Source organism: Trachinotus anak, unplaced genomic scaffold (genome assembly GCF_046630095.1).
Source record: "Trachinotus anak isolate AG129_WGS33_773 ecotype Australia unplaced genomic scaffold, CSIRO_AGI_Tana_v1 ptg000004l, whole genome shotgun sequence".
In the NCBI taxonomy this organism is placed as follows: Eukaryota; Metazoa; Chordata; class Actinopteri; order Carangiformes; family Carangidae; genus Trachinotus; species Trachinotus anak.
In genome coordinates, this window is record NW_027273855.1 from 14,222,099 (window position 1) to 14,245,046 (window position 22,948).

Sequence of the window (22,948 nt, forward strand, 5' to 3'; positions counted from 1 at the left end):
TTGTACAGTTATTCGGTCTGTATCCCAGCATGGGCCCGGAAGTTCTTTGGGATTCCCAGGTAAAGAAAAAAAATCCCGGAGATGCTGTCGTCGCCTGGGAAAACAAACAGCTATCCAGACAATTAAAAAGGAAAACACCGATCGGTCGCCAGGTAAGGAAGAGGCTTGTGGACTTCGCCGCGGCACTCGGTAAGCTCATCCGTCGGTTTTAATCTGGAAGCACGGCATGTTTTTGAGTAGTTGGTGGGGTGAATGCCATTTGTCGTGTGGTCGGGTGCCATAGCAACGGCTCATGGAGAAACATTGTGCAGCCCAGGCCGGTTTGACGTGCTCGATGCTGGATGACAGCTGCGTTCATGCGGACAATTTGGACAGTGGCAACTCCTGCAACAAATTGCCGTTGTGTCTCGCCGCTGTCTCGCCCGTTCATGGTCTGATTGCTGTCAAAATGGACCAAATGCGCCGAGCAGCTGAGATAAGTAGCTACGGATGTGCGGAGAGGCATGATAGTTATTCGAAAATGCATATGTTTTGCTGCACTGTCGCCCATGTCGAGCAGAGAGGATCGTCAGGCGAGGGTCGGCGCTGGTGCGCGTCCCTTTTTTAATCGCCATGCCCTGGTGAGACTGGCGCGTCTCCCGGCTGCACCAGCGCCTGTTGCTCCCCATGCGCGGCCAATGCGAGGATATTAATTTTCCCTGCGATGTGTTGTCTCCGCCCCCTCTGCTCGCTCCACATTCTCCTCTGTCCACTGTTGTCATCCATTTCAGCAAAAGGTGTATCATTGTACATCTGGGTCTCACTCTTTTTTTTTTTTTTCTTTTTTCTTTTCTCAACATTAGGTTCAACATAAAGTTAAATAAAGCACCACCTGCTCTGGTCACATACAGTTAACATATTATATGTATGAAGATGGTGTAACTCAGCACCTCCGGTGTAGTCTACATACCTCACTTTGTTGTCTACTGTGGAATAATAATGTCCTATTGCAAATTTTACCTATTCCACGGACACACGGACAAAATAACATGAATGATTAAATATTTAATAAACTACAGCACATAAATATAAACTATAATCTTAACCTCAAAATGCAATGCTACATTTTGTGAAGCAAATAATGTATATTCATATAGGTGTGCACATTAATAATATAGGTTCAGAAAACTGCACCATTGAATTTTCACATACAGTACATGTTTGTGTTTTGGTTAGGGTAAAGCAGTATAGCCTATATCGCTTTCTAATTAGGATTTTTTAAATATCTAAAATATTGAATTTTCACATACAGTACATGTTTGTGTTTTGGTTAGGGTAAAGCAGTATAGCCTATATCGCTTTCTAATTAGGATTTTTTAAATATCTAAAATATTGAATTTTCACATACAGTACATGTTTGCGTTTTGGTTAGGGTAATGCAGTATAGCCTATATCGCTTTCTAATTAGGATTTTTTAAATATCTGTATATAATATTGTATTGTATTTTTTTCTTACCTACCTTAATATTGAATTTTGTTGAGATCACATCAAAGCTTCAGACCAAAGGTGTAGTTTGTGATGGTTGAACCCAATAGCTTTTTAGTATAAAGTGTACCAGATATTTTGTCCATCCCCTGAAGTTTTAACTCCTCCTTCAACACTTTTGGCCATGGCTCTCTATAAATGTGAATCCTCTCATATTCATTTGTTGGCCACAGTGCAGAGGAGTCTACATGACACAGACATAGCAGGACAGGACCCAAGTTTACTAAATTAGGTTAATACAGTGAACTTATTCTTAGCTACTTGGAACTGAAAACATAAAGATATCTGTTTCCAAGCCTTATTCTCCTGCCAACAAATAGCTGCTAAGTATATTTTATATGGTGAGTATCAATGGTGTGACAGGAAATTTTCATATTACTAAGATGTGGAAAACTTGTGTCATTTTAACTGATGATTTTTTAACTGATGATTATGAATGGGGAAAAAAGTAATATTTACCATCTGTTTCAAAATCATATTTCTGTAGGAATCTGGTGAGAGAATGAATGCTGATGACTGCAATGGGCGCTCATATACACAAGGTAAGTTTATATATGACGGAAAAACTACTATACATTTATACACAGTCTCCAGACTTAAATGTTTACTTTAATAACATGGGCATATTTGTGTTTCAGGTAATGGTGGAGAGTCACAGGATTTTTATGGCACGCTGCAGGGCCCTTCGGCGAGATCTCCAAACAGTCAGCAGTCCTCACCACACCGCTCCCTTAGTGGTCAGTTATCGTTCCTTTTTTGCATTGTGACCACATGGTCTATGTAGAATTAATTAAAATTATGTATAAAAGTAAATTTGTTTTTCCCTCATTCTCTCTCTACACAGCAAACTCCATCAAGGTTGAGCTGTGCAGTGACGATGAGTCACCAGGTGCTCCACAGCCAGAGAACAGAGAGGCTGTGAGGGATGATAGCAGGAGGGATGACAGAGGGGAACCCATGGAAGAAGGGAATGCAGAGTTCGCTGGAGTTGGAAGAGAGAGAGCAAGCATTTACAGTGAGATGGCCAGTCCAAATGCTGCATCACCAGGACCTATCCGCCTGCCTAATGGGAAGCTGCAGTGTGAGGTTTGTGGGATGATCTGCATTGGGCCTAATGTGCTGATGGTGCACAAGCGTAGCCACACAGGTGAGAACAAGCTGAGGTGCTTAAGCCAAGTTTTGTTAATCAAAATGTCAATAAATAAATGAAATACTTTGAATGATTCACCTCAGTCAATCCATGTGTTCATAGGCGAGAGGCCGTTCCACTGTAACCAGTGTGGGGCTTCCTTCACCCAGAAGGGGAACTTGCTGCGCCACATCAAGTTGCACTCGGGAGAGAAACCTTTCAAATGTCCTACTTGCAACTATGCCTGTCGTCGGAGAGATGCCCTGGCTGGACATCTGCGCACACATGCAGGTAAATCAGTGAGATTTATTGCAGTAACCCAGAACTAACACATAAATACATATTCCATGAAGAGATTTTTCATCTGTGTACTTATTCAGTCATTGAACTTGGTGGATGCAGTTGTTCCTTAATAATATTATTCCTTACTGTGACAAGGCAGAATGTGTGAAACACAGGTAAGCAGTAGAAGTGGGGATTCATTAGAATGGTCCATTTCCCCCTTCTGTGAAGCTTAGAGGAAATAGGTCCTCCTTTCGAGAATGTACTGTAAAACACATCACAAAATATGACATTTAACATTTTGTGAAAACAGGAAATCCTGCTGGTGCTTTCAATTTGTGAACACACATTCAATAGGTGTTCACATACAGCCTAGGTAGTCGGTCTTGGTGGATCTCCGCACGTGTCAGAGGTTCATTTTCGAAGAAAAGATTCTTGCAAACTGGATTACAGTGAAATGACGTCAGTCTTTCCGATGGCTTACTAAAATGGTACGTTGCGGTGAAGAGTTAGGCGTTTTTCTGTCGTCACTGGCGAGCAACATAGAATAATTTCGGGAATTGCAAATCAATGGGGAAATCCATTCTCTCAAAGCTAATAATAAGTAGTTTTTTTATTTAAAAAACTCTCATAAACTGTTAACATAGAAATAAACAACAACAACAATATGACAGTTTACACAGTATCTATTATCTAGGGTGAAAGTTTGGCCTTTTTGTCTTCAGAAAGGTCAATATTTTTTCTTTGAAATGCAGGCTCTTCTCCAACGGTGGGAAAGCCTTTTAAGTGCAGGTCCTGTAATCGCAGCTACAAACAACAGAGCACACTGGAGGAACATCTAGAGCGCTGCCATAGTTATCTGAAGAGTCTGGACCACCAGACAGCAGTCAACACACAGACAGCACAAGGTAACACATCACACAAACATGAAAGTCACTAACTTTTATAGACAATAAGCCTATAAGTTCCTATGCAAATATATAGAACAAAGCAAATTTAACATATTTGCACACATAATGAGTTACTTTGTACATTGATGACTATGGGCTTTCTGTTTGCAGGGGAAGAGTCAGTAAATATGGAGATAATTACTAAACCTGTGCTCCAGCCATCTAGTGAAAAAATCCAGTTTGTGGATCGACTGGCTATTAGTATCACCAAGCGCAAGAGGTCAACACCACAAAAGTTTTTGGGTGAGTATTTTTCTTAAATAATACAAATCAAAAAGAGAAGTTTACACATATACATATTCTATTTTTTATTACATTTTAATTATACTGTAATAATGATATATTTTCAGCTCAATGGAACTGTTAAAGTACAGAAATAATATGAACCTGGTCTGGCACCATAAGAACTTTGTCTAATATTATCAGCTGTTTTGCAGTGCAAGTCAGCAAAATGTCAAGATGCTTTTGCCAGTACGGAGAGACTGGGTTCATGTTGCAGCATTACAATGGGCATGATGGAGCAGATGAAGTCAGTACAGAACAGAAGATCTGATCATTGTTCATCACTGATGTGTCGTTTTCATAGGTGAAAAGCACATGCACCTTGACCTACCTGAAGCACCTTATGAATTGTCTTCTGGCTCTGAGAAGGAGGGGGACATCATGAACTCTCAGCCTTCTGGGGACTCTGCTGGGCTGGCTGGTTCACGCCTCCAAGGTGCTAGGGGTAAAAATGAGAACCATGAATCGCCTACGCTGTCTCACCTCCATCCTGCCTTCCTATCAGTTATGGGCTCCATCAACAGCAACGTGACTCCTCAGGGCCCCCGAGCCCATGGTGGAGGTGGGCTGGCAGCAATGTCTCTTGGGCTGGCTGGGCGGGAGGCAGGCGAGGGCCGTGTTGACCAACCCTCAGCCCATAGCCATACCACCTCGCCCAATGGCTGTCCCGACTCTACAGACACAGAGAGCACAGCAGAGGAGCACAGCACAAGGGCTACAGCCCCGACAAGTACCTCCAACAATCATCACCTCCACTACCAAACCCGAGCACTGCCCCGCAGCCATCCCACTTCCAGTCCTGGCCAGGCCAAAGACTTGGACCCAGAGTGGGAGCGAGCATGTCCTGTGCCCCCCACCACAGTAAAGAGGAGCCCTAGCTCACCCCTTTCTTCCAGGGAGACTGTGCAGGTATTAGACAGGAATGGCAGGCCTGTGCGCTCCTTCTACTGCCGGCACTGCCGCATCCTCTTCCTGGACCATGTCATGTTCACCATCCACATGGGTTGTCACGGCTTCCGCCAACCCTTCGAGTGCAACATCTGCGGCCACCTCAGCCAGGACCGCTACGAGTTCTCGTCACACATCAGCCGTGGAGAGCACCAGGTGGTCTGAGGAGAGGGGCTTGTGGCTGGATGAGGAGAGGTGACTGCTGCTCTCTAAAGTTGTGGGCTCACGTTTGTTCTGCACCAGATCAGTTGCTTTAAATCCCCAGTGTAAGTAAAAAGATTTGTGGTTTTATTGTGAGAATATTTATGAAACTAAAGCAGTCGCAAATGAAGAATCTTTTCACCTCACCATTTAAAATTTTGTGGAGGCAAATTACATTCTATTATTGATTGCACTCCCATATTAAATCATCTGGCAAAACTTCAGGTTTTGCTTCAAAAGTGCCTTCTTGGGGGATTTCCTCTTAACTCAAAAACTGGAGGGCAGAGGGGAAGGGACGGGATGGGACTGGTGCTCAAAATTTTTGACTAGCCATCTTTTCCTAAGTGATTTAGTTAGCTCTTTTGAGAGGTCATGCACACAGGCATTTAAGAAAAGCATGGCATGTTCATTTAAAGAATTATATTTGGTATGCTTAGTATGCACTAAGACTTAAGTTTATCTGATTGAGGAGGGTATTCTGTGTAGGATGTCAGGTAAGCTTAATATGCACTGAGAGATTTGTGCCTCTGGGTTTAGGAGGAGCTTTTGTCACAAACGAAGCACAGAAATGGATTGCCTTAACTCCTACAGTAGTATGTTGCTGTAGGAATACATATTGTTTACAGCATGGTTAAACAGTGTGTGAAGTCACCTCAGAAGAGAGAATATTTACAGCTGCACAGTGAGAAGACTATCAGGACAAAGCAAAATCATGAAGGAATTGAACTTAAAACACTTGCCTGAGGGTGAAAGAGGCATTCAGGGCTCAGATGTAAAATAGGTTTTTGGATGTTAAAGTGAGCCTTAGAAAACTGGTGCAGATCAGACCATGAGCCATGTAGTGTACAGCAAGAGCCTGACTGAGATGGCCCAGGGTGCTATGCCTATACAGGATTGCACTTTTAGGTTCCCTGCTTATATATGAACATCTTTGCCGAAGCACTTGACGGCTTTACAAATTTTTTCCTGTGATTGTTCTACTGCACTGATAAATCACATAATAATCACAATAACTGATCCTCTAATTTGCAACACCAGTGAATTTTTAACAGAGCCGGCCTTCTACAGAATCCCACAGCATTGCACTGGTTCTGTGGTCTACACTCAAGTTTGCTGCAATGTGTGACAAAGAATTTAATATTAGTTCAACTAAAATAATTATTTTGTGGTTTTGCTCTCAGTGGTTGCAGCTGAGATTTTAAACAATTTCCATAATGTAAGTGAATTAACAAATTAATTATTTCAAAATTAATTAGCAAATCAGTTTGGATCTGTTCAGTTATCACTTGTGATTATCTATTTAGTGTTGTTTGTTTCAGCCTTGGTGTATTTAATCAGCTATATTCCAAATCTTATCCAGCATATTCCTCAAGTCCATGAAATGTTACCTCCTGCTTCTTTATAGCACCCAAATACCTTATTGCTACAGTATGGTGAGTTATCTGATAATGTTAATATTGGGAACATGAATGAGACCAAACTCAGTATTCTTACTTGTTATTGTGGGTTTGCTGCTTCATAGTTTAACTTGATTTCTTTTAATCGTGGGCAAAAATGTACTTGAACCTGTTTGAGAAAAAAAGAGTAATCTAAAAATGCACTTGGTTTGATAAGTAGAGAAATGTGTGTGAATGGAATATAGCATGTGTGCTTGTCATTTTCTGCTTTTACCTGAATTGTGAATTATTTTTGAAATGTGAAGTAATTTGAAGAAGTGAAAATGAGGCATGGGTTTTTGTCTCCTTGTGTGGACCTTTCAATGTTATACAATATTTTGTGAATGATGTAACATGACAAAACACTTTACCTCAAAGTTAAAGATGTACAACTGCCTCATTATTTCAAAAAGTCATGTTGCTTTCCAAGATGTTCTTGCAGTTACAAATGCGTGCCCCTCGATATTCTCAAAACTTTTTACTGTCAATAAAGTTAAGTTTATTGTAAAAGCGATGGCATCCACATATTTCTGCTTTTAGTCACTGAAAAATACATGAGGAGTTTCTTAATTGTAACAATACATGTAACACGGAGACTAGAAATAAAAAGTTATTTATTTAACAATTATAAAAATCCAAAATTTTACATTTTGCGGTTTTGCAGGGGCACAGGTAATAATACCCTATAGACAAAGTATTTAGACAGTATTCCTTTAACTGTGCTTCAGAATATTGAGAAACTGCATTTAAATGAACAATTTATAGTTGAGTGAAAATAACAGAACACAATTTTATCAGATCTTTAATTTATACAGCTATGTCTATCCGTCCATGTAAAGAATTGACATTCATGATCTGTTTAGCTGCCTGTAATTTGCATGGGGTATTTAGTTTCTTATTTGGAGAAAGGTCTATATGGTATTTTACATTACTACCTGCCTGACTAAAAACATCCATAATGATAGAAAGTTGAGCAAATATTCAACTGTAATTTAATGTGATTTAACAGCATGTGCACAAATTGTGAAATTAAAGTATCTGCTCCACATAGTATACATAATTTCAACATTTAGGCTCAACAATAATAATTAATGGCATTGTTGGAAACCCCTTGATTCATAATGTAAATTTTGATAATTACACACTATTCAAAATCATAATAATTCTATTTGAACTGACAAAAACTGATTTGAGTATAGGGAGATTAAATAATGTAAACATACAGTGAATGTCTACATACGGCATTGCATGTGAAGATCACTTATGGATGGCTTTAACGTGCAGGATATTTGCCCCGGGCGAAATCTGTCTCCCAACCAAGTAGCAAACAGAACATACAGAGACCTGACAGAAAACATAATAAATACATAAAACATTCTATATATATGAAAAACAAATACTAAAATCCTGCACAAACCAGACAAAGACCAGACAAACCAGAGACTGGAGCCATCCATTAATGACGTTGTTCACATTTTCATTTTAATTCATAAGATAAAAAATGTTGATCAAATATTTGTTAGTGACCTTTTCACTCCCTATTAACAAATTGCAATTGTCAAATTAGTGTCACAGAAAACACAAATTGTAAATTATGAATCTCGAATAAAAACAAAAATACTACATATGCTGTATATACAGAACATAAATAATCACTATAATGAATCTAAAATGGTATTTCACATTTTTGCACTGTAATGAATGTTAGGACTTCAGCGATATGATGTGTATTCCTTCTGAAAAACGCATTTGGAATAGCTGTGTGTGTTAACAATGAGTAGAGCTAATCCGAAAGTTAGACTGTTTTTATTTTTATGTGACATTTGGGCCTGTGTGACAGACCTTTGTTTTGCTTGTTTGAGGTTAGTTTTGACCTTTTTTTCTCTGCAGTGGAAAAATCTGTTTTGGCTACTCCTACTTACAAATTCAGGGCACTCATACAAATTCCAGGTGCAGTGCAAAAAGTACACAAATAAACTTAAATCCTACAGTGAATGACAGCTGTTAGTTATCCACAATGAATAAATCAGCAGCAAAAATCCCCCTCTATATAGAAGCCAAATATGTCTAGATAGAGTACTCCTTCTTATTTGTACACAAAGCGAGCTGCAGACGAGGGTGAGCTTCGGTACACCCATCACCACCCTGATGAAGGCAAAAAAAGCCAAAAACACCTCATGAATAAAGCATGGTGTACTCAAGGGGAATTGTACCATGTGTTTTAATTTTCTGACAGTTTTCTCACCCTTGACTGCAATTCAAAACGACTTCTTAGGGCCACTGTAGCAAGATTGTTTTTTTTCTTTTTTAATTTGCAGCCTTGGTGTCAACAGCTCACAAAAAAATACCACATGATCGTCCACACCCAATGCACTGCCTCTGTTAGTGTTTACTATTTTTGAGCCTGGCTGTCAATGCCTTTAAAAAACAAATGATTTAATAAAGGCAAGCTGCTGTGAAACAATGCAGTGCACACAAGATCATTATGGCCACTTTGAGGACTTGGCACAACTTGAGAAACGTGCGTAATTGTGGTATGTGCAGCTTTTACACTTCTGAGGAAATAATCTGCTTGCAATCCCTGTGTGAATATGCTGAGTTGCAGATGTGAATTTACAAAGTATTGCCTACCACCTGTCTTCAACAGGAAGCTTTCAGAAGACATGCTCCTTCTGACTGATTTATTTGTTTTTACATGTTTACCCACTTTACAACGCATCACTATTACATTATAGCTGGCTGTTTTACAAGCAATGTTGTTTTATTTTTGAATGCATTTTCAATGTAAACACAGCTTTCAAGTTATTTCATCTCAGTAATTACAGCGAACAATAAATGACTGTTATTTGATGCTGCAATTAAAAGTGAAAAAAGATTACTTTGAAAAGCCTTCCACACGGTGCATTCAAGTGCTACTGGGAAGGTCAGACATCCAAGAATTAAACTTGTTTGCACAGGTTTTTCAAAGCAATGTTGTTGGAACTCTTATCCAGCAGGAAAACATGCAGTCATGGACATGATGACATGAATAACCTCTACTTTGGGATGACAAAACTTTTCACTTAAAAAACCAACACAGAGCTTCAACAACAGTACATTAGCGCATAATGATAATAACTTTGATTAGATGACTTTACCTGTGATAGATAGATAGATAATAATGACTGTTGAAACAATTCAATTAATTACGAACTAAACTAATTAATTAACTCAAATAACTGTTTTATCGACATAAAATTAATCATAAACAATTTTCATTGTCAGTTAGCTGTTTATGTCAGACGGTTTGGGCTTGTCAAATGTAGATATTTACATGTTTTTATATTCTTTGTATGTTTTTATATTATTAATGTTTTATGTTATTGTAAATGTAATATTTTGGGCTTTTGGACTGCTGGTCCAACAAAACAAGCAGATGTCACTTTGATCATTTTTCTCTATTTTCTGAGATTCTACAGACTAATCAATCAATCAATAAATCAAATAATCAAAGGAATAATAAACTGATGGAAATTATTGCTGGTTGTAGAACTAAAATTAAAGCCTCAGAAAAATTACATTGTAGCTCGCTGCCATCTAGAAAATCTAGAAACCTATGATGTCCTTTGGAAAAGAAAACTTGGTAGTGATGTAAAATCTGTATGTGATTTGTGACTAAACAAAATCTAAACTTTAAACTTAACTTCAGACAGCTTTAGTTTATAGAGGTTTAGTTTATATCTTAATTCCCCATCAGTCAGTTAATATAGATTACCATCAATAAAGCGAGCCAGCTTTTTTCTACAGCGTGTTTCTGTGTCATCCACTTTGATGCATGATGACTGTTTGTAATCGGGTACCCTTTCTGATGTGATGTTCCACAACCAGCACAGAACAGGGTGAATTTTATTTGACTCAGAGGTGGTCTATCATCTACAGTTCTACGAAAGCTTGAGTAAATTACATATCGTACTGATTTTTGAAGTGTAAAGTGAAGTGTACTAAGTAGCCCTCGCTTTGGCAGATATTACAGCTTGCAAATATTTTTTTGTAGCAGAGTTTCTCTGTTGTTTATTTAGGGATTTTCACCCACTCTTCCCGCAGATCACCTTCTGATATATTCTGTCTTGCACAAACAGCACTGTTTAAGATCTACCCACATATTTGAAATGATGTTCAAGTCAGGGGACAGTAAAAGCCGTTCCACTCTGAGTTTGCTCATATTTGGTGGAATCCATTCTTCCCTGTGTCTGGGCAGTGCCACTGGCTGCTACACAACCTCAAAGCTGAATGTTTCCACCCATGCTTGACAAATGGCAGTTATTTAGTCCCGACTTAGTAGGGTGCTTTTAATGTCTGTTTGATGCAGGGGTTGCATTTACCTCTTTACAATGAAAAAGGTCTGCAATAGGCCGATAAAGAGCAGCTCACCCTAACCTGGCCTCAGCGACGTCCCGCAGGGTCCCCAGTAGGGTGGGAGCACCCACAGCTTGGTCGATCTTCTTGGTGGCTGTGTTTGGTTCGGGCCAGTCTGGCACACTTGCTCACAGCTGGGGCACCGGAGTGCCTGAACATAATGGCCACCGCCCTTTTGCCATGGTTGTTCCAGCAGCCGCATGTTGTCAACCATGAAATCAGCCAGTCTCAGTTTTAATTTGTGTGAGAGGCACCGAGTTTCCTTCCTCTACTGGTTGTTAAACAACCTGAATCAAAGCCATCAAGCGAAGTAGGGGATCAGCTCCTCCATTAGCTAGCTAACTCTGAGTAAGTTATTTCGTTTAAAACATCTGTCCTTTGAGAAGATTGTTTTGTCAATCCCGAGTGACAGTATTTCAGACTAACTGGTACTAGTTAACAAACTTATAGTGATTATAAAGTCTATTTTACTTGCATACTGGTGAACATGTTAACTTTACTAGCTTAACTTACCTTAGCATACCCAGCTAGTAAACGGTTGCAGTTTGCTAACTGACTCGAAGCTCCGGGTAACCGTTACAGCCTAACTATTATTTATCAGTTGTAAAGTTAACCTAATTGGTCTTTTCAATAGCATAACTCTGTATTTTAGGGTAAACTAACGCTTAAGTGTTAAGGCTGTTCTAGTTATGGATATCAGGATTTAAGTTCACGGTTTGGGACCGTTAAACGCTGTTATACAACATTATTCCTTTCCAAAATGTAACTGTTTGATTAAAGTGGGTCGCTACTACACTGTAATTTTGTTTTGTTTGAACATGTCCTCTTAAACATTGTAATCTGAACCTAACGCCACTAGATGGCACCATTTCACAAGTTCTGAGTCAGCAGTGCTCAATGACAGTCATTATTAGTGGTCTGTGCACTGCTGCCCTCAGTGCTGTCTTAAGGCAACACTAATCAACATCAGTGGTGACCTGTGACTACACAGTAGTAGTAATTGCACACAGTGACTGCCACACAGGGGCAGATACAGTGCTTAGTCATCCTTTTCCTTTAAAACCACACCAGTTCTTCATGTAATCACAGACTGATTCCATGATGCTGAGATCAGGGCTCTGTTTGGGGGGGGATTGGGGGTAATTTTGCAGACTGCTGTAATTTGGGAAACTGAAATTCAGGCTGATGTAGAATGTGTTCAGCAGCCACAGTCATTTTATATCTGGTTCACACCTTGAATTTATTCAAGTTGAATGAGTTGACTGAGGAAAGGTGGCTCATTGTTTTGCATTATTGGCTCAAGAAAGTCTATAAGGTTTTGAGTTAAAATCCCAGCATGGCAGATTGAGGTGGGTATGTGTGGAGCACCCTTTCCTCAGGACTAACTCAAACAGTTAGAGGAGGTCAAAAGCACAGGTAGAATTTTCCCACGGGGATAAATATCTACTATCCTTATAATTTATCTCAGAGGAGCATGCCAAATGCTGTTCAACCTTGAAGATGAAGACGAAGAAGGAAGGGTCCCAGGGGACAGAAGCCCACCATAAAAGGAAACCAGCTAAACAAAAATCTCCACACACCGGCAGCGCAAACACAAGTGAGTACTTGCACACATTTATATCTGGAGAAATGTGTGGACATAACATTGTACAATTAACCTGGCTTATATTTCATCCCCACCCCACAGTTTTTCATCAACCATATTATTCTTCTGGCTTTGAAAAAGTGAATCAAGCTATAATGAAACAAGCTTGTTTATATCCCAGATAATTTCTGATGGAAAATCTCTGGCTGCTAGAAAAATGTTTAGCTGGTAGCCTATCAAAATCAGAACAATTATTCTATCAAGCTAACACACCCATTTGTCTTTTAGATGATCCAGATGTCAGAAAACTTTATGACTAGCAGCCAAGCAAAACAAAGATGTCTCCCCACATGCTTGGTGTTCAGAGAAGCTGCTCACTGCAGCTGTTCCCTGAATGTGATATAATGTACATGTGATACTAATTAATGTATTTATTGTGTAATTTCAGTTATATAAAGAATGTGTTTATTTTGTGTCAACTAAGGACATTCAGGTGCATTCAGGATGCAGTTAATCTTTCAATATTCTCCTCTGTAAGACAGCATGGTTTCGTGCCCTTACAGCATTTTTTGATAGTTGTAGCATCCCAAATTATGACAGTAACTGAGCAGTTGTCATTATTTAACTTTGCACCTTGTACAGTGCTCATATCAACAACATGCAGTATAATGCCACTGAATTAAACACATTTGTACATACAATTACAGCACTTGCAGCTGCTGCAGTATAGCTCCATGTAGCCCAGTATTTTGGGGTGCAAAATGTATTGAAAGGCTGCTGGCACAGTTTGTAGGATAGCTCTGGCTCTGGAAGTGATTAGCCCTCAAAGCTTGGGTGAGTATATTGCAGAGAGACAAGGGTGGGTGGGAGCAGTATCACATGTGTGTGTTAGTATGAGTGGGACACAGAGAAAGAAAATGTGTGTGTTTTGAGAGTGAGGAGAGAAGGAGACTGGGGCGGTTCTCTTATGCAAGCAGTTCTCAGTATACATGTAGACTGGAAGATGTGTGGCTCCTGTGGTTGGCTGTCCCCTGTGTCACTGCCTTTAAAAAACAGTTGCCAAGAGAAATGTCTTCTTTACAGGCTTTGGCTGCCAAACGCTAGGGATAATGGATAGAACTGCAGGGGGAAAGATGGAGAGGTGTGTGCAGCCAGTCACACAGACATGCAAGTGAGCACACACACGTGCACATTTGCACACTTTGTGGGCAGGGATTCCCATAATGCTCAAGTAAGGCGTGAATAATTCATATTCAAGTCACTGCCACACACACACACACACACACACACACACACAGTGACACACAGGAAATATTAGGCCTAGTAAGTCGTGTCAGAGTAAGCCGCCGTGAATGAGCACACAGTTTGGGCATGCTTACAGATCCCAGAGGTGCCACATTTTGTGGACGTGTGCAGGACTGGATAGAAGAGAATAGTTGTGTATGTCTGTAAAGTTGTGAACCAACACACGGGGCGCCAGTGGGTGAATGCGATAGTGTGTCTGTGAGCGGGACAGCCAGTGACACAGGAATGTGTCATAGCCACTCAGCTCCTAAACTGCAGCAAATAAACATTCCTCTACTGCTGTGTCAGTGCTGAGCCTTCGCCCACTGTTGCTGTAAAACACAGCTTGTAATTAAAACCAAAAACTGAGCATTTCTCCTTTTGTTTTCAACAGTATTAGTAGATTAGAGATAATGGCCCCCATGCCTTCAGAAATTTCTCAGTGCCATGTTTTAAATTTAGATGCCATGTTGTGGTCCAGATAATGTCCAGGTGGGCCAGCTGCAAAGTGATTGATCAGACTCATCTGTATTGATGAGGTGCAATACAGATACAGTCATTTTGACTTGCTGTCGTTAGTCATAATTCACTGTGTGGCACAAATGATCTCACATGTAGGAAAATAAAACAATATATAGTACTGTTCAAAAACATATTTCAATCAAATCCAGTGTTAGTTTCACAGATACATTTGGATGAAGCAAAGTCTTAAAATTCAATATAGCCAGACACATATTGCTGCAATTCATCACTGACTGGTCTGTTTGATTTGAATAAATGCAGGCTTCATCCCTGCTGACAGGTGAAATTATGCACAGGCTTATGTTGTGTCACATAGATTCCACTGGTTTGTGCTCATATTTCATGTGGATCTTAGGGCTGAAATGTTGCTGTGCTGTACCCATACATTGTCAGATGTCTGTAAACATATTCCAGTGTTGGTCAAAGTCTTTGCCTGTCATTACAGCTCTGTTTACAGGAGGACTTACAGTGTTTGCTAGCATAAGCTCTACCCTAGAATATACAGTGGTTTGAAGTTGCACTCTGACACACAGTTTTCCAACTAAAACACTTAATCCCAGTGGAACCGATTTTGACATATCACTTTATCTGTTTGTTGTCATTTGTCTGGTCTTGCCAGGTTAATCATTCACAGATGTGTGATTGGGGAGTTTCAACTTCTTGTTGGATAACTGGTCTCACCAAATTATTGCCTGTGCCTTCCAAATCTTTTGTCAAATGGTACTTCAAGCTGACCATTCAGTGTTTGCAATGAACTGAAGACCACTTATGCATTTAGATAGAGGTGATGCTTCATGGAGATAAGGTGTTTGTCTAAATGGGCCAACAGAGAGGAGGCTATCAACCCAAGACAACCAAGAGGTCATGCTATGTAAGAGGAGAGGGTGGGGTGGGGGTTTTGATAACTCAAAACATATTATTACCCTGTGCAGTTTCACTGTGTTCATATGCAGGAGGCTACAATTCGGAACATCTTTATATATGTGTGAAGTGTGCTGACATATCACAAACCCACACACACATGCACGCACAAAACACTGCAAAGTTATATCCCTCCCACCTTAACTGCAGGGCTTGCTCTCAATCTTGCTCCACAGGGGCACAGAGCCTGACCACAGACATCATACTGATTGCTCACTGTGGTCAAGTGGTCTGTCCACATTCCCACCCTGGTTCACTATGTGCAGAAAACCCAACAACGGAAAACAGTGGTTTGAGAGTGTCTGGAGGTTTGCGGACAGCAATGAGCGTCCGCTGTGTCTCTCCTAAGTCTATCCTGCTCTCATCTCTTCGACTGCCCTGCTGCATACCCCCAGGAACATGAGAAGAGTCGAGCTCAGACCCAAACTGGTGTGTGTGTGTGGAATGTTTTGGACTTGAAGCGAGAAGATAAAAAAAGAGAGAGGACACTTCAGTGCATGTATGCATGCATGCATTTGCTGGCATGAATGTAATCTTCCCTCTCTCCTGTGTGACAAGTTGTTGCAGGCCGGTGGATGATGAAGTGATGGAGATGTTAGGAGGCCACGGCCATTGTGATGCTGGGTGGCTGTTACTCTGGAACTGCCATCTGCTGAAAAGGTCAGTTGCTAGGGGATGATTCTCCTGGACCGTGTCTGCCTCCCAGCTGCCATCCACACACCCACACACTCTGGCCTGAGTATGCGCACAAACTCACACACTCATGCTCTTTTCATTATGTTCTAGAAATCTGAATTGTATTTGAGTAAATTGGACCCATTGGATTGACCACTATTAATCCACACAGTTTTCTGTAACTTTAGATGAGGTTTAGTTGATTTTAATTCTTTCTGCAATATGTGTCCGATGAGGCTGTAAATGTAATATCTTCCCTGTGATCACTTAATGGCAGCAAAATAAATGCCTCTGATTATTGCATGAGCAGTATAAAGGTGTAGCTGCCATAACAATGTAACTAATTACTTGGAACTTGGCCCATAATTGAATGCTAGGATTACAGTGAAATGTTAGGGCAGCTCAGAAATCAAATTGGTATTGAGTGCCAGATCCAAGCCACGCCACATTGTCCATCAAAACCACTGTGAGCAGCCCATCATTCAGTGCGGTGACCCAAACCCAGTTCTAAATTCTTTATCATACACCCTTCAAATTAAAGCCAACTCCACCCAACGGGCATTTTTCCACAATTTAGCAGGAATTTTAATATGAAGCTGCTGTGCCATCATTATGCCGTATCATCTTCTCTGCATGTTCTCTGGTGATTGAGCAGATTGCTACATTGTTGTAAGGAGAACAATTTGGGCCACTGAAAACTGTTTCCTTGCTCAATCTTAGATCATGAACACCCTTGCAAAATTCTTCTATTAACCTTGGCCCTTTCCTCTGGTTATGTTGCTCCTGAAGTTCGGGGTTCTATAAAGACCAGAAAATGATTCAGCAAAGCTGTTGCTGATAAAAAAGTAGATTTATCCTTAAAGGAAATTGACCATGTAACATTAAATCAGCTCCTGGACCAAAGTTTGTTTTGACTTGTCAGTTTAGAAAGAAACAAAGTAAATATTGCTGTATAAATGTTCTAACATCCTGAGATATTGGCAATAGATTAACTGGCAGGATCGAAACCAAAAATGGGCCAACTGTACAATTCTGTGCCATCTCCGTATTTTTTTATCCTCTCTGTCACACTTGCTGCTCTCCTTCCTTTTTTCCCTCCTCACTGCCTCATCCTCTCACCTCCAGCCTGCGCTTCTTCATTGGCCTTCCATAGACACTGACTTTTGTGTAGTGAAGCTGTTGTTTTTGTTTGTGCCCTTCTTACCATGGCTGCCTGCTCGCCGCCTGGCAGCCCCGTGTGTCAAAGGTGGCTGCAGCAGAACAGACTGTGGGAACAGCCGGTTAGCCTCCCCTGGTCCCCTGCTCCCCAACCAGAGGGGCAGCCATCAATCCAGCACTCCCCCTGCCCCTGCACACACACTGAAGCACAAACACACAAATGCCCAACCAAACACACACTCACACAAAAAGCCTACAACGCTCACACCGTCTCCCAATAATCCTCGGAAGCAATTTCATCTCGACTCGGGTGGCGGCCCATTGTCGCCAGCCCCTTCAATCTTTCCTTATTAACTCTCGCTTTGTCCCGCATCCGAGCTTCTGGACTCATCTCTCCTACATTCCGATCGGTGCTGCTCCCAGCACTCCCAGGCAACCTCCATTCGCTAATCCCACTGCCTCCCCCACCAGTCACCCCACCCCAAGGAACTCTTACTGCTTTTTTTTTCCAACCTGCCGATCACCTACTTACAGAGTAAGGTAGGGGCATTAACTCCATGGGTTTTCTGAAGGCAGAGTGTGAAGGCGGGGTGGGTGAAGGAGGAGGCGGCCACAAAGTGACTCCAGCCCAGACAATTAGAACAATGAGCTGGGCCTGTAGGGGGCTAACTCGCTGCGTCACGCCTGGGCGGTGGGGTATTTTGTCAGTTTAATGAATTGTCCGTCAGGCCAGGGCCACATCGCAGGCTGCGCAGGGAGAGGCCAGCAGGGACCCAGACACTAAGTCGGTATTTATTACACTGCCTTTGTCACTAATTGAGCTAATTATCACTGACTCCTCAGCACTCCCACAGGCAGCACCCCCTCCTCTCACTCTCTCTACCAACTCTCCCACCTCACTCTCATGCCTGGGATTTGAACTCTGCCTTCCCTCCTCTTTTTTTAAAATTGTCTCTTGCTTTTGTTTCTTTCTGTTTCTTTTTCATTTGTCTTTCAAGCCAAGTTGTACCGTCACTGTCCCTCCTCCTGCTTTTTTATCTGTTTGTCACATTATACTGTAAGCTATATGTGTTCACCCATGGTCTTTTTCTCCTGTGATTAGTGACAGAATATTAGTTTTGTAGATGTATTATTATTATTATTATGTATTATTCTATGGTTAATATAAATTGTCTACCTCTCATCCTTCTGTTTTCATAAGCTATCCACCTCAATGGCCCCCTAATTTACAGCATTTGGTTCATTTTCTCTAATTTCTTCTTTTAATTCTCTTAATCCCTGCAAGTCTAGAGAATTAAACTCTCAATTATCTTTGAGATGCTGACCAATCTCTACTCCATTTAATTACTTAACCTCTTACTCAGATTTTATGCCAAATGAAAAGCAGCCCCTTGTCATCTTGCAACTTCACCCTGTAACATCAAGACTATAGTTCAGAAAATTTCTTATCCCTGTCCCTGTCAGCCCGTCTGCCCTTATAGCTACAACACTGTTGCTCTGTTATTAGGACCTTTGGATTTTTGAGTGTGTGTTGGTGGCCTTACTGCGCCTCTACTGTGGTCTGTCTGGATGACCCTGGCTGCTGCTGTGCTGTGGTGGGCTGAGGAGAAAGTGCAAAGCTTTCCAAACTCCCGTGGTTAGTGAGGGTGCCAGGGTTTGGGGGAGACTCTTAAGTTTTCATTTTTTTTCATATTATTTCTTTATTTCTTTCTGACATTAAACGAACGAAGCGAAAATATTCAATGCAGTAAAATCCTGTATAAAAGAAGGTATGTGGTTGGATAAGCTGGGGCCATCTGTGGTTGGGAGCACCGATGCAGGGTTGTTTTGTGAGCTGAGGAAAGAGGCTGCTTTGGTGATGGTAATAGGATTAGGCAAAGGACACCCAGGGACAGGCTTATATGTTCACTTGGTTGGTTGTCAAAACTATCTCAAACACAGAAACTACAACAGGGATAATAGCATCTTTTGATACATTCAGGAGGGCAACTTAATTGAAAATATAGACTTTATTGTTCTATCATACAATACAAAACCAACTGGAACCTAAATCTTTTGATTAAAATCTAAAAATGTCTTCTCTTACATCTCTCTATAACAGTATAAAAAAATCCCAAGAAATAAATATTTTGTATTTACATTAATAAAAAAAGGCAAATATTCAGTGCATGAACAAACACAGAAAACAAGCAAAGAAGTGATAATGTTCTGTTTCTAGTGAGAGTCGGTTTTGTGTCAGCTACATTACACCAAAATAGAAAAAGGCATAAGATCAAAGCATCTCCTGACTTGACACTAATGATAGCATATTCTCCAGCCACTGACATGTGCATAAATCATTCAGCAAACTTACAAGAGATGTCATTATAAATATCTTCATATATTTTAATATTTACAGTATTTTGGTTCTCTTAGCTGATATACAGTATAATTTCTTCTGCAGAGGCTTCTTCAAAATAAAATGTTTTATGTGAGACTTAGCTTCTTTTTACAGCATAGCCTGACATTTGCTTACTTTAAACCTGGACCACTTTAATGCTACACTCATTTATTAACAAAGAATTTAGTGTCTTTTTGTTACAGTGTACATCTTAGAATGGTATTAGTTTTCATTTTGAGGAGCATGGTGAGATTCTGCAGATCACATTTAATTTTTTTTTTTTAGTACTGACCCCTCCGTTATGCCAAACTACATATAGTCATGCCACAATATTCAGTGTATTGATAATACATTCAAAATACTTTGCCTCAGTAAGATCTGTTCAGTCAGTTTCTATTTTCCTTGGCAAGCAATGATCCCAGTCATGTAACATCAGGGCCATCCTGTGGTAAGTCAGAGTGGCAAATCAGGGTTGAGGTGTATTCAGCTCCAGAGAAATCTAAATAAAAAGGGCAAATGCGGTGCAGAAAATATAAGTGGTTGGGCCACATCCAGGACCTAAATACACAAGTTGGGAACAGACAACCCATCCCCGGAGATAAACTTCACACAGTTTCATGTGAAAGAAGCCAAACTTCAGCAAAAGAAAACAAAACAGAGATTTTTAAAAAATAATTTCCCTCTTTTCGGAGGTCTTTACCAGATTATGAGAGAACATACTTGTGGCTCTCTGGCCACAGAAACATCTGTGAAACATTGTATTCACATTCTGCCCTCAATGGGGGAGAAAAGGTTTTCTAGTAGTACCTGGTTACAGCAACCAATTGTCCACATCATTTTATCCTCTTCTATTTCTGTTTCTCCACAGTGTAAACACTTGAGGGATGTGGATGATTTCCATTCTACATGGATGGTTGTAGTGTTTAAATACCCTCATAATACTGTTAAGCATCAAGGCAAGGAGAAAGCACATACGCTCCGTCAATGACCTGTTTGTGTATTTGTGCTTTTCTCCATCTCCCACTGTGAAAAACACTGATTGAATTTTTGTGCCAGAGTGTTCCCTGTATCAGTTTACCCGCCTTGAAGCTTCTCTAGCTTCTACCTAACATCTCAAACCACTGCCTGCTAGTCACCTTCTCAGCCAACTACCTGTTTTGCTAAGAAGTACTTATTTGCCTCTCATATATGCCTAAATATACACTTCGCTTTCCACCTGGGATCATAGACATTGGTGTAACGTTCGTGTACTAGTGCAGTTCAGGCAGCTGACATGGCAGCACCAGTGGAAGGTGCAGTGGCAACGTTCAGTGACAGTCTCAGTCCGGGTCTTAAACCCACGTCCACAGCATAGTAGCTCACATCCATCTAGGCCTGGAGAGGAGCTGTTGCATGTTCTCCCAGAGGTTCCCAAAGTGCCAGTTTTGCCGTTGTAGGAGCAAAAGTTTGGTGATTTCTCAAAGTAGACCAGGTCCATGGCAGAGGGAGGTTTGTGAGCTGGGTTTTCAGGTTCCAGATGGCGGGGGTCAGCTCGGTGAGAGGCACGGTTGCTTCCCTTGTTGGCATAAACAACTCTGGATGCTCCATCAAATCTGTCCTTAAGGAAGTCTCCCACTGTGCGGAAGCTGGGCAAGCGCATCCAACAGGTACGTACAGTGCAGGAGCCTGACATGCCGTGGCACTTACACTCCTGACGCATCTCTGATGACACAGTCTACACAGAGGAAGACCAAAGGATACTAATGAAGCATTTTGGAATTATGACTATAGCATGTTTGACAACTATAGCATGTTCAAAGACTTACCATTCTGCCGGCTTCATTATTGTGTAGGTTGGTGAGGTAGCGCAGATCTCTGCCCCTCTCACTGGAGTCCACAAACTCCTGGCTGAACATCCGGCCAAAGTCCACATTGTCACTGCAGCCCCCCCAGTGCCAGTCTGGCCCTCCAGGACCTCGGCGGCGGTAATCACATGTGCACGACTCGATGGCCCCTTCTGAGCATGAGCGAGCCACAGCATGGGTCACCCCTGCGCTGGTAATGGCAAATACAAATGCTGTCTCTCGGCAACCTGAAGAAACAACATCAAAACTTCCCATCAGAACTTGATCCAGCCTTTTAGACTTGGATTTGCCAATTTTTTTACCCAAAATTAAAAAAATATTTAGAGACAAAGCCATTTAAATGTGTACAAGAGATTCGATTACATCCTGCCCAAAATTGTCCAAATATTGCCTGATGAGAAAGACAAGAGAGGCTCACCACGATTGACAATTTTGCCAAAAATTGCTGGGCTGTGGGTGGTCGGGCAGTTCCAGCGGCGGTTGCGGAACTGCCACTTGCACTCCTTTATGGCAGTGTGCAGCCCAGCAGCAATGGCATGCAAGATGCCAGGATTCTGCCGAATCAGCCGGCGCTGGCGACGACTCAGTAGCGCCAGGCTGGGGTCCAGGACCAACTGCACGTTCTTGGAATTGGTGAGGAGGTTAGATGAGGAGGCGACATTGACAATACCCCTGGCACAACACAAGGACAAGGGAAGTCAGAGTGAAGAAGCTGGCAGTTTATGCATATAGCTCTTTCTGTAACCCTCTAAACCCTCAAACTGACGTGTCTTGGCATCTCATGAGTGTTGTGCCTTTGGAATTACCACTTTGGTTATGTACTACAATAACAAACAGTGACACATGCTGTTCCAGGACCATGAGGAGACAGTAAGTCTCTCTTTGGCAAATAACATGAAACTCTGGTATTTTCACCTCTGGGTATGTTAAAAATCACTTGGCCCTGATATGGTGAGAATTACCTTTCAATTTAATTATCAGAATATTCAATTCAAATATTCATCCGGATAAAAACAATATACAGTGAGATGCAGTAGCTGAGTAGTGCACATTCCTCCACAGGTTCACATCTGTATTGTACTCCTCTTTTTTTCACTCTTTTCCTGTTCATCATCTTCTGTTGTCTGTGTGATTAACCACAAGCTGAAGAGAAGTCTGTTCTAGACATCCGATTGGCCTTGTGGTTAGACAAACCATGATTCTCATCTACAAATTTGTCCATTCTGTCAAAATATCCCAAGTCACTAAACAGTAGGCCTTTATACAAAAGGATTGCATGCTGTAAATGTAAATGCTCTCTGCCTACAACTTGAAAAAACATTCTGGCTATAGGCTACTTTATGCTGAGTAGCATATAAAAAAATACAGATAAACATACATTTTAATTCTGTTAATAACTCAGTTCATGTTGTCCCTCTGCCACATGTTTTC

General features: G+C 41.1%; 3 protein-coding genes and 1 long non-coding RNA gene across 14 annotated transcripts in view; 2 read left to right on the forward strand and 2 right to left on the reverse strand.

Annotated features, from left to right (window-relative positions):
* ikzf4 (IKAROS family zinc finger 4) lies at nt 1-7,265 on the forward strand. Of its 3 annotated transcripts, none has more exons than XM_071476209.1 (8): nt 1-152; nt 2,013-2,067; nt 2,164-2,262; nt 2,370-2,672; nt 2,778-2,945; nt 3,692-3,844; nt 3,998-4,129; nt 4,473-7,265. In XM_071476209.1, exons 1-8 carry the CDS (start codon nt 30-32, stop codon nt 5,279-5,281), a joined length of 1,842 nt encoding a protein of 613 aa, XP_071332310.1. In that variant the 5' UTR covers nt 1-29; the 3' UTR covers nt 5,282-7,265. The 3 variants fall into 3 exon arrangements, with proteins under 3 accessions (XP_071332310.1, XP_071332312.1, XP_071332311.1); XM_071476211.1 differs by having other exon boundaries at nt 10-189; XM_071476210.1 differs by lacking the exon at nt 1-152 and adding an exon at nt 1,377-1,866.
* Nucleotides 2,373-12,247, reverse strand: LOC139620551 (uncharacterized). Of its 3 annotated transcripts, none has more exons than XR_011690832.1 (5): nt 11,662-12,247; nt 4,500-4,607; nt 3,084-3,201; nt 2,754-2,929; nt 2,373-2,507 (listed from the first exon to the last, which is right to left on the reverse strand). It is a non-coding gene; the product is annotated as an uncharacterized lncRNA (long non-coding RNA). The 3 variants fall into 3 exon arrangements; XR_011690834.1 differs by lacking the exon at nt 11,662-12,247 and adding an exon at nt 11,170-11,308; XR_011690833.1 differs by lacking the exon at nt 11,662-12,247 and adding an exon at nt 11,164-11,286.
* Nucleotides 11,199-22,948, forward strand: part of wnt10b (wingless-type MMTV integration site family, member 10b) — a 19,869-nt gene continuing 8,119 nt past the window's right edge. The window contains exons 1-4 of one of the 6 annotated variants that reach the window (XM_071476212.1): nt 11,199-11,496; nt 12,617-12,745; nt 13,817-13,904; nt 16,019-16,120. In XM_071476212.1, coding sequence (XP_071332313.1) covers nt 12,649-12,745; nt 13,817-13,904; nt 16,019-16,120 — 287 coding nt within the window. In that variant the 5' untranslated portion in view covers nt 11,199-11,496; nt 12,617-12,648. Of the gene's footprint in view, nt 11,497-12,616; nt 12,746-13,816; nt 13,965-15,636; nt 15,890-16,018; nt 16,121-22,948 lie in introns of those variants that run through there. The other 5 variants (XM_071476213.1, XM_071476214.1, XM_071476217.1 and 2 more) reach the window with 5 other exon arrangements.
* Nucleotides 19,288-22,948, reverse strand: part of wnt1 (wingless-type MMTV integration site family, member 1) — a 7,841-nt gene continuing 4,180 nt past the window's right edge. For both annotated transcript variants that reach the window (XM_071476225.1, XM_071476224.1), the window contains 3 exons: nt 21,936-22,189; nt 21,479-21,744; nt 19,288-21,387 (listed from right to left, as the gene is read on the reverse strand). In XM_071476225.1, coding sequence (XP_071332326.1) covers nt 20,896-21,387; nt 21,479-21,744; nt 21,936-22,189 — 1,012 coding nt within the window. In that variant the 3' untranslated portion in view covers nt 19,288-20,895. The remainder of the gene's footprint in view (nt 21,388-21,478; nt 21,745-21,935; nt 22,190-22,948) is intronic.

What these genes read in the sequence shown, in the direction of transcription:
- ikzf4 (XM_071476209.1), top strand. Translation starts at nt 30, where the DNA reads ATGGGCCCGGAAGTTCTTTGGGATTCCCAGGTAAAGAAAAAAAATCCC. An exon ending in AAACACCGATCGGTCGCCAG is followed by an intron (nt 153 to 2,012) that starts GTAAGGAAGAGG and finishes ATATTTCTGTAG; the next exon opens with GAATCTGGTGAGAGAATGAA. An exon ending in CAACACACAGACAGCACAAG is followed by an intron (nt 3,845 to 3,997) that starts GTAACACATCAC and finishes TTCTGTTTGCAG; the next exon opens with GGGAAGAGTCAGTAAATATG.